The sequence below is a fragment of the Trypanosoma rangeli genome, assembly GCF_003719475.1.
Source record: "Trypanosoma rangeli strain AM80 chromosome Unknown Tra_15.4_contig_00219, whole genome shotgun sequence".
NCBI classification, from domain to species: domain Eukaryota; phylum Euglenozoa; class Kinetoplastea; order Trypanosomatida; family Trypanosomatidae; genus Trypanosoma; species Trypanosoma rangeli.
This window is the reverse complement of record NW_021705956.1, coordinates 14,430-24,016: the sequence shown is the minus strand read 5'-3', so window position 1 is coordinate 24,016 and position 9,587 is coordinate 14,430. Positions and strand designations below refer to the sequence as shown.

Genomic DNA, 9,587 nt, shown 5'->3' with positions numbered 1-9,587 from the left:
CTCCTTTGGTACCGGCAGACTGCGCATCTGCATCTCCCTCTTGCCGGGCTGGGATCTCCCTTCATTGGTTTCCACCGCCCGTTGGCTGCTCACCTCATGAATACGGAGTAGCTGGCGGCGCGCTGCAGCTGAATTTTTTGGCCGTTCAGCTTGGCCCCAGCGCACTCGTGCGGGTGGCGCGGCCCGACTCACGCCCTCCGAGTGCCGCCCATCCCGCGCGGAGGGCTGCCGTGGCCGCATCAAAAAGTCCTCAAGGAGACTCCGGGCCCCCGGCAACACCGTGAAGGAAATCATTCAACCCCGCAACACGGCAAACTTCGCACGGTGGTCCCAATCAAAATCAAACAAATGGAATTCTCCCCCTTCCACGATGAAAACGCTTTCCGCGTGGGACGTAAGATTTGGTGCAGATGCCGGACGGAAATCAAATGAATACGCCGCTGGTACGTTGCGCCGCCCCCAAGCAGGGTGTGTGTGTGTGTGTCTGTGTGGTAAATATCATTGCTCAGCGGCAACCCCCGTATGCGCATTTACACTTGGCAGCCGTGTGTGGTTGTGATGTCTTGCGGAGCTGGTGTCAACAGGGGAAAGGAGGAAGGGCAGCAAAAGAAAGATGGAGGCAGAGAGAAAGGGAGAGAATTCATGCATGACGTAAGCTGTAGTCATGCGTTGTCGCAGAAACGCCTGCCGCAAGGACAATAAGCGTCAAAACGTTTCATAGAACAAGAACGAAGCATCAAAAAAAAAAAAAAATAATTCTGGGTGACTCATTTCTTTTTTTTTTGGTGTTCTACAAACGAGGAAGTACACGCTGTGCTGGAAGGGGAGAGTAGGAGGGGAGCCAACGCCCCATCGTCCTGCCCAGCCACACGCGCCCTCTTCTCCCCACCCCACTGCAATTGTAGACGTAACAAGCAAAAGAGAGAGGAAAAAAAAAAGTGGTTAACGAGGAAAATTTGCGGCGCTGGGAAGCATACAATATAAAAAGAGCAGCCCGCAAGTATTATGCTTCTACCAGAACATCTACCTCCCCATGTGTGCAATTACACTCATACAGCCCCCAAAAAACCGACGGAGACAAACACACAACGATAAACGCTACATTTTGCACTATGCCCACGCTTTCTACGTTTGCGGCCAATGTTGTTGGTTACACGTTTTTTTTTTTTTAATGCTTCCTTCGTCACGTCTTGATTTATTCAACTGTCCCATTGGGATCGACAGTATGCCATCAGTGTGACCAGCAACGCATCCGCACCAGCACACAACAAAATTTCAGCAACAACGCTCCCTTTGGTCGTTGTTTGTGTTGAGGGGACGTTAATCGTGACTTCCCCCACCAGCTCCATTCCGTTGTTCGTTTGCCTGGAGACGCCGCTCCCAAGACTACCCACGCTTGTCCGCTGTGAACGCCACACGGCATACGTCTCAAGTGAGAAGCCCCGATTGATTTTTCCCGTTGGGACAGAAGTGGCCGCGTCAGCGACCTCACTCGTAGAAGAGATTAACGCAGCGTCGCTAGCCTCTGTACCAGCAATCCCATTTACGGTGGAAAGGTTTAACACCGTGTTCATTCTCGCCATAATGCTTCTACGTCGCGCAGAATCTATTCGATGCATCACGTACTCCACGTCTTCCTCCTTATTTTTTTTGTTGGCGCCATCCCAGGCGAGTGTTAATTCAGAATTCCGGTTAAGAAAGCAGGAGGCAAAAGTACGCCCCGACGATGTACACAGGTACAGCGTGCTACTGAATGGGACCCAGCTCCCTTTTATCTGTGCAATGAGGGTGCGTCGATCGCCGTAGAACACCATTGTTTCAACGGAGCCGCTACTCTCACCTAAAAAATATAAAATAGTTTTATGCGGATCGGTGGCGTCGGTGACCTGAAACAGTTCTCGGTTCAGCAATCGTCCGTCAAAGAGACAGTTCCACTTCACCGGCTCCTTGTCGTGTACAATCCAGGGTGAACTGAGGCGATCGCTCGAAAGGCAGTAGTCCGGGTAGGAGCAGCGGCCAGCTCCAAAAAACATGGGTGGCGGAAGGTTGTTGATTAACTCACGGTACCGCCGGTTGACAGCACTCATCTTCTTTAGCACGTTGGGGCCCGCGAACTCCAGGGCAGTCAGAAGCTCCACGGATCGTAGGCGCACGGAGAGAATTTCGGTCGCAGTAAACATCATCACTCGGCTACTGCTCCGCGTTGCGCCGGACAACTTCAACTTGCGACCAGAGGGTAGTGGTGCGACTTGCGTTGGAAGCCACAGGCTGGGGTTTGGTATCTTGAAGCCAACAAGGTCCCTCGTCGGGGTGCCCATGGACGAGGTTCCGGAAGCCTTGCTGTTGGGTGCTTTCAGGCCACAGCCAAACTCTAAAGAACGCTGCTCCGAGGCAAAGCGCACACCACACCTGTTTAACCCCATCAAGGATGTTTCGAAGCAAAAAAAACAACCCACACCGCTGTCTGCCATCTCGTAACAGACGGAGCAGACAAAACCCCCCCAACGTCCTCGCGGCTGGAGGAGGGCGACCCCGCAGTGGCCCGGAGGAATGGTGTCTGGAAATTGCATACCATTTCGAAAGACTGCATCGGGGGAGGCGCACCCTGTCATCCGGAAATTTCGAGAGGTTGTGTTTTCTATGCATGCCACGGCACCACATCGAACAAAATTCATTTGATGCTCTAAAAACTGCAGTGCTGTTTGCAGGAAGCCAATCGGCAGTACATGCGAAGTACTCATAGTATGCAGCGCTCGTGCCTCTTTAGCAAGTTGCTTCCAATGGGCTAACTGAGGTATAACGGTGTTTGCGCCTTCAGCAGACATGGAAGTAACTAATGCGCGTTGCGATGCTGGCGCGGCAGTCATACTGCCATTATTTCCATCTTCTTCAAACATCACACTATATGCTCTTTGCTCTTCCCGCTCCATGGCATGGCGATTCAGCTTCAAGCGCTCAACATCCTTCATGTGGTATCCACGTTGTGCCCAAAAGTTCTCATCGGTAATTTCCTCCACACATGAGTTTCCATGCAAGAGAGGCACCGACAAGAGAAGTTCTTCCGCCTTATCAAAAGCATTCACTGCACTGCCAAGACGAAAGAGGCGCAGGTACTCCCGTCCCATCACAAAGTAGGCCTCTGGAGAACGTTCATAAGAAATTTGAGCAGCCTCTAACGCATCTTCTAGGGCTTTATCGTGCTGCTTTAGGACTGAGTACGCATCTGCACGCAATAACAACATTCGAAGCCTCTGAGTACGATTAATAGCTCCCCACAGGTATGGCGATAACCGCGCCGCTTTGCCGCCCTCTGAAACCGATAAAATAGTGCCCCTACTTAAAGCTGTGGTCTCGGCAAAGGACCCACCAGCAGAGGTGTTGCCTGTGACGGTGTCGTTGTTGTGGTTACGACTCCCTATGACGGCTCCTGTTTGGTAAGGGGTGAGTCTCCGTGTGGACTGTCGCTGCGACCCACTGCTCTCACTGTCGTTCTCAGACGATTGAAGGCCTGCCGTAATAATGCGTATAGCTGCATAGTGATTCGAATAGACGCACATTTCCTCGTAGGCGCGACGAATCAACTCATGCATAGGGCCGGGTGGACGTTCCATCGTGATGACACCAACTCACCCCGTGGATACGATGTTCCCACCTTGTCCGATTACTTACGTCAAGGAAAGAAGCAAAACTGAAACGAGAACAAAAAATAGAATAAAACCCACAGGAGAGATTGAGAAGGGCCCAACGACGTTTAAACAGATTGATGACTCAGCAAACGAACAGCTTCAAACAAAAAAAACCTCAGCCACGCACACACGCAGAGAGCGAGATAAAGACATAACACACAAAAAAAAAACACGTAAAAAGGGGGACATAAATAGTTCACTTCGTTTTTACCTGTTTTTTTTTGTCTCCTTTCTTTTCGTCCCTGCGCAAGGCACTCCTGCAGAGCCGAAAGCGTTGTTTTCCTTGGGCCAGTCCATCTCTTTCTCTCTCTCTCTCTGTGTGTGTTTCTCTTTCTCCTCCTCTCAGTTATTAATCATCCTCCAAGTACACCTGGTTGCCGAGGGAGGCATAGAGAGAGGCCTTTAATTCGCCCAACGCTACTTGGACGGACTTCAGCTCCGCCTCCGCCTCCGCCTGCTCCGTCTGCAGCCGTTGCTGGTCCTTCTCCAGCCATTCCTCCGCCTCGTCATTCTCGGTCTCCATGAAGGTCTCACCGAAGAGGTACATGGCGTTGTCTGTAATCATCAGTTCGTCTGCGGCGTCGCTGAGCCTCACCAGCTCCTCCTTGCGCCTAGCGATTTCGGCCGTCAGCTCACGGCACCGACGATGCAGCCGCGCAAAAAGGCAGATACGGCGTTGGTCATCTTGCGTGACCTCCACCTCTTTCCCCTTGATAATAGACATGACTCCTTACCGGTCAAACCACCTCCCGTGCAGTCTATGGTTGGTGTTTTTTTTTATTGTGTTCTTTGAGTCTAACGCGGCGCCTCTCTCCCTCCAAGATTAGACACATGAAGGAAACAAGCAGGCAAAGAAGAAAAAGAAGAGAGAAAAAAAAAGGAAATAAGACCAATTCAAACCAAACAACAAGCTACGGGTTCTTACCCACATCCACTTCTTCCAGCACGCATACGTACATGCACATACATCCACATCCACACACACTCACCCCCTCCAACTCCGCCACTTAGCATTCCTCTTCACAATTCACGTGCGCATGTTGTTGATCTCACATTTTTTTTTTTCTCTCCTCTCCCCCTCGGGTGACTTGAAGCTAAGGGGCGAGACGTACAGCACAAGACGCCGTAAAGCCCAGCTGTTTTTTTTTGTCATTGCTTTTGATTACACTTCACTTTATCTCTTCTTTTGAGTTGTTTTTTTTATTTATTTTGGTCACTAATCTTCATTGTACTTTTGTTTTGGAAAATCACTTGCCAAAAAACAAGGTGAACGCCTTTGCGCGGACCTCCACATATTAGCCGAGCGAGAGAAGTCGGCATTAACTAAACGAACAAATATAATGCAGTAAAAGGAATGCCCGCCAACCACGTCGTCTCCCGCCGACAAACTTCCCCCCCCCCCCCTTGGCTTGAGTTTCAAAATGGCAAGAACCCCCGCTCCACGTTTCTAAACCGAGCCGGCCCTCTTTATGTCCTCCTTACGCAGCAGCTGCTTGAACCATGCATGCTCAACAGCTTGTGCTGCCGTCAGTCGACGACGATCATCATGCGTCAGGAGTTGTCGTAGAAGGTCTTTAGCATCGTTACTGAGTAGCGGAGACGGCCGAACTGGTTGCTTGCCTGAGCTAATCAACTTGAGCAGTTTCGAGCGGCTTGTGTCATGAAAGGGAAAGTTGGAGTGTAGGAGAACAAACATCACTACGCCTGCCGACCACAAATCGACCGGTGTACCGTATCCCACATTTCCAGTCGATAGAAGTCTCCTGAGCGTGTGGATGGAGGCGGCCGACTGCACCTCTAGCCTATTCCTCTCATTCTCAGCTACCGTGTTCGGGGTAGTCGCGCTACCACCCATCCTTCTGTCTGTCGCCGTGAATATGGGAGGCAGCTTCATACCAGCACAGCTGGTGGGCGCCTTGGGACCGCTCGACGTGGAAGATAGCCGAGACTGCATGATGGAAGTCCGAATAACCTCTGGGGCTATATAATGGCAAGATCCACAAAATTCAGTTAAGGTTCTGTCGTCTCCCCTCGTTTGTGCGTCTGCCCCGCTGCCTGCGGCAGTCTTGCGCGGCCAATGAAATCCCTCACAAAACCCATAGTCGATGAGGCGTGCTTTACCCTGAGGATCAACAACAATGTTTTCCACCTTTACATCACGGTGAACAATTTGCTTGGAATGAAGGTGTTGAAGAGCCAACAGCAAGTCCATCATATAGGATGCCGCCCTTGCCTCGTTGATCGGACCCCGAGAAACTATAGTAAAGAGTTCTTGGCCCGACAACAATTCCATCACAAGAATGCATTGCACCTTTCCCTCCTGCAACTGTCGCTTCGCATTCGCAATAGCTGACCGATTGGTGTCAGAGGTGGTGGATTCCGCCACCACTGAAGAAACGGTCACGGAGGGCAGCACACCCTGCCGCTGCTCCGGAACACCACCAGTTGCATTATTTCTAAGAGAAGCAGAGTCATAGAACGTGGAACGACGAGTTGGCACGGTATTATTTTGTGTCAAAACTAGGACAGGCTCCTGCTTGACCCTGCGCTTTGCAGAAGCGCTGGAAGACGCAGAGGATTCAATTAAAAGCTGCGGGTTATACCGCCGCACGCGTCGGCGCAAGTCCTCCACATCCTCCACAAAGACCTCAGTCGTGTGCACCAGATTAGGATGATCCGCCATAAACGAGACGGCAACTTCCTTCACAAGTGACTCGGAAAGAGCCCTCAACGCGGTGTTGGTGTTGCAACTGATACGCCTTCCACCCCCAACTGCCGTCTTTCCCTTAGCAGCGCCGTCACTGGCTTCGTTCCCACTTTTCCTTCCAGCGAGCAGTTTGTCGGTTGAAACAAGGAACTTTGCAGCCTTTCGTTCCTTAGTTTTGCGGTTTACAACCTCAAAAACGACGCTATAACTTCCATGTCCCAAACATGCCCGTATCCTGTAAAGTTCCAAAAAACTGCAGAGCGGACGTATGCGATGACGCTCCTGCGTCCCCCTGCCGTTGGTCGAGTCAACGGAAGATTCAAAAGATGTGTAGGCGTTTGATGTCACGTCTGCCTCGTGGCATTCTGCAGCCGGGATGCATCGGTGACTGATGCTTCCACTGTTGCCGCTGCTGTCAACGCGCTCCTGCCGCGGCGTCGGGACCTTTTTGGTGCGCGCAAAGGACAGCCCGGCTGAAAACAGCGCCTTCTCTGCCGGCGTCACAGTGAACACTGCCGAGGAGTCGGCAGGCATCGCTGTGACGGCGCTCTTTCCCGACACTGCCTTCCTAGGCGGCACACAATAAGAACAATAATAAAAGGAAAAGAGATGTGACAAAGACAGGGATACGGAAAAAAAGGTATTAGCACCGCTTCTCCCACCACACACCGAGGCATAAATACAACTAAGGAAACACGCACCCGCGTGTTCAATGGCGTCTCAAGAAATAAAAGGGAAAACTAAAAAAAAAAAAAAAGTAAATGGAAGCTGCATACATACGAGTTGTTAAGAAAAACCGCAGGCCAAAAGGGTTGATGAATGCTGAGCGAAGAACGGCTCTGCGGGGTAGTGAAAATACAAACAGGGAAACAAAAAAACCGGTACCACAGGTATACCAATGCACTGCGAAAACAGAAACAAAAACAAAAAAGCATTCGGTTACTGTGCATGCCCACGCAATGCAGTCTTATACCCAAAACGTTTCCCTTTCCTGTGTATTATTCCTTCGCTTTCAATTCATTCAACGACGTCTCTTGCTGGCCAAGCCATCGTTACTTTTGTGTGCTCATTCTCTCCTCTTCCTTCCACAGGCCTCCTCTTGCAGCATCACCTCATCCTTGCCCAATGGCCCACCATCATCTCTTTCCATCTTATGCGTCTATGCATGTCTTTACCACTTATTTCGTTTACCATATATATATACTCTTCTTTAGGAATGAGACCACGTTCATTCCGTTCCCACAAAAACAGAACGAGGACAGTACGGACGATTAGCGTTTCGCTCAGTGTACCCAGCATCCACCACTTGCACAAAGCTTCACCCAACACACTCACACCCCAATAGATCAGTTTGTGCACAAATCCATAAGGGACCCCAGACACGTGTCAAGCCCACAAAGTGGGCGTCTGTAGGGCCTCGCAACCACGAGACTCCTCCACGTAAAAGACATTAGAAGCAGTCGTAGTAACACGGAGCTAGCGGGCAACAAAAGAAAAAAAAAAAAAAGATTCCAAGTTGTTGGCAAACACACGGGACGGGTGAAGAAAGTGCTTCCCTGTTTTTTTTTATTTCTTGCTCCCTCCCTCTTCTGATCGCACATTCCCTTCACAAGCGTATCGTATTAGTAAGAATGGCAACTTCTTGGACCTGATGCGCCCCCATTTCTCCCTACCACCACCACCACCACCATCCACCTCCTTACCATGTCGTGCACAATGGGTTCCGCTTCACCCGGGACCACACGCCCATCATCAACCTTCCTCAGTCTCCTCACTCCTTTCTGGTCATTCATAAAGACACATGTGCACTGACGACTTCCCCCTCCTTCCCCTCTCTTCTTTTTTATTCATTCTAATCACCTTCCTTAAAAAAAAAAAAAATTCCTTCGGTCTTATCTCCCATCTTTAGTGCCCTGTGTCGTTGCTCCCTCCCACTGCCTCAGTCCATCTCACCCGAAATTTGTTAAATTGCGACGCCACCAAGTTTGCCCCCAGTAACCATCGCTGTGGTGGGCAGTCGCAACGATGACGTGCAATCGCAGCCCTCAGCTCTCCTCCGGCTGGTTCAAAAATGCAACGCATAAGCGCGGCAGTGTATGCATGAGTAGGCGCCACCAGGCAACACAGCGAGGGGATAAAAAGAAAAAACAAAAAACACAAATTTGCTGTCCGACCGCGTTGTAAAAGACTGTGAGGGAATGACCGCCACACGAACCAACAATGACCGTAATGAAGGGCGTGGAACGCCAAAATGCGATGAAGAAAACGAGAGAAATGAACAAGCCGGGCAACAACACACACGGTGTCGCGGCCGCCAACACAAAACAAACAACTCACCAATACGCAGCCCAAAAAAAAAAAAAGGAGAAAACGCCAAGAACCAACAAGACGATTACGTACGTGGCGCGGAAAAAAAAAACAGCAGCAATAACACAATATCCAGCCCCACCACACAAAAACAAAAGAAAATGCAAGCCAGTGATGTGGAAATGACCACAGCCCTGAATGCTCGCGTCTTCTGCGTAAGGAACCAACGGGAAAAAAAACTAACCAAAAAAAAACCTTATGCAGGGACCCACCATAAACGCAACGAAATCAGCCTGGTCAGCAGGAAAGGGCTAAAACGGGAAGAAAAATTAAAATAGATATAAAAACAGAACAAAAACCGAGAAAGTTGCGGCGACCCTCCACACACCCGCATCATATATATGGATAGATACCTCCCCTTTCTTGTGCGCATGTTTGTCTATATAATATGGTCGCTTAACGTATTGAATGCATAAACACACATGTATATCTACATAAATATATATATCTACGTTGATGTGTATAGATATAGTTATAATGTTAAAAATCATTTGCACGGGATGTGTACATTTAAGAGTATGCACGTGTATGAACTTTTTTCCCTTTTTTTTCCCTCCTTAACCCAAACTAACAAAATGCAGACAAACACACTCTCAAACCCATCACACGGAAACAGACCTAACATATATATATACAACCGTAGGTGTATACGGGAAACACAAATAAACGAATGAAAGCTCAATGGGGGAGAGGAAAACAAACAAAAAAAAACTGCGGCAAAGCTAAAAAAGAAGCCAGTAATATAACAGCGCCGCCTCTCCCCAAAGAGGCCCAAACGACGGCAAATCCAACGACAAAAACACAATCCCCCCCCCCCCCTCTCTCTC

General features: G+C 49.8%; 4 protein-coding genes across 4 annotated transcripts, besides 7 other annotated features; all 4 read right to left on the bottom strand.

The window, feature by feature from the left end:
* On the bottom strand, window positions 1-294 carry TraAM80_06195 (uncharacterized protein; the record flags this gene model as incomplete). The annotated part of the gene is made up of 1 exon (XM_029383048.1): window positions 1-294. A coding segment is annotated over one exon (294 nt), but the record flags the coding sequence as incomplete, so codon positions are not given.
* A 174-nt stretch (window positions 295-468) lies between these two features.
* Window positions 469-491: a microsatellite.
* A 708-nt stretch (window positions 492-1,199) lies between these two features.
* TraAM80_06194 (putative pumilio-repeat, RNA-binding protein) lies at window positions 1,200-3,590 on the bottom strand (the record flags this gene model as incomplete). The annotated part of the gene is made up of 1 exon (XM_029383047.1): window positions 1,200-3,590. One exon carries the CDS (start codon window positions 3,588-3,590, stop codon window positions 1,200-1,202), a length of 2,391 nt encoding a protein of 796 aa, XP_029237223.1.
* Window positions 3,591-3,982: 392 nt separating this feature from the next.
* Window positions 3,983-4,030: a sequence feature (GA-rich).
* A 5-nt stretch (window positions 4,031-4,035) lies between these two features.
* Window positions 4,036-4,410, bottom strand: TraAM80_06193 (putative prefoldin; the record flags this gene model as incomplete). The annotated part of the gene is made up of 1 exon (XM_029383046.1): window positions 4,036-4,410. One exon carries the CDS (start codon window positions 4,408-4,410, stop codon window positions 4,036-4,038), a length of 375 nt encoding a protein of 124 aa, XP_029237222.1.
* Window positions 4,411-5,133: 723 nt separating this feature from the next.
* TraAM80_06192 (putative serine/threonine protein kinase) lies at window positions 5,134-6,927 on the bottom strand (the record flags this gene model as incomplete). Its single annotated transcript, XM_029383045.1, has 1 exon — window positions 5,134-6,927. The coding sequence occupies one exon, from the start codon at window positions 6,925-6,927 to the stop codon at window positions 5,134-5,136; it is 1,794 nt and encodes a 597-aa protein (XP_029237221.1).
* A 188-nt stretch (window positions 6,928-7,115) lies between these two features.
* Window positions 7,116-7,150: a microsatellite.
* A 728-nt stretch (window positions 7,151-7,878) lies between these two features.
* Window positions 7,879-7,900: a microsatellite.
* Window positions 7,901-8,064: 164 nt separating this feature from the next.
* Window positions 8,065-8,092: a microsatellite.
* A 929-nt stretch (window positions 8,093-9,021) lies between these two features.
* Window positions 9,022-9,058: a microsatellite.
* Window positions 9,059-9,182: 124 nt separating this feature from the next.
* Window positions 9,183-9,237: a microsatellite.
* Between the last annotated feature and the right edge of the window lie 350 nt (window positions 9,238-9,587).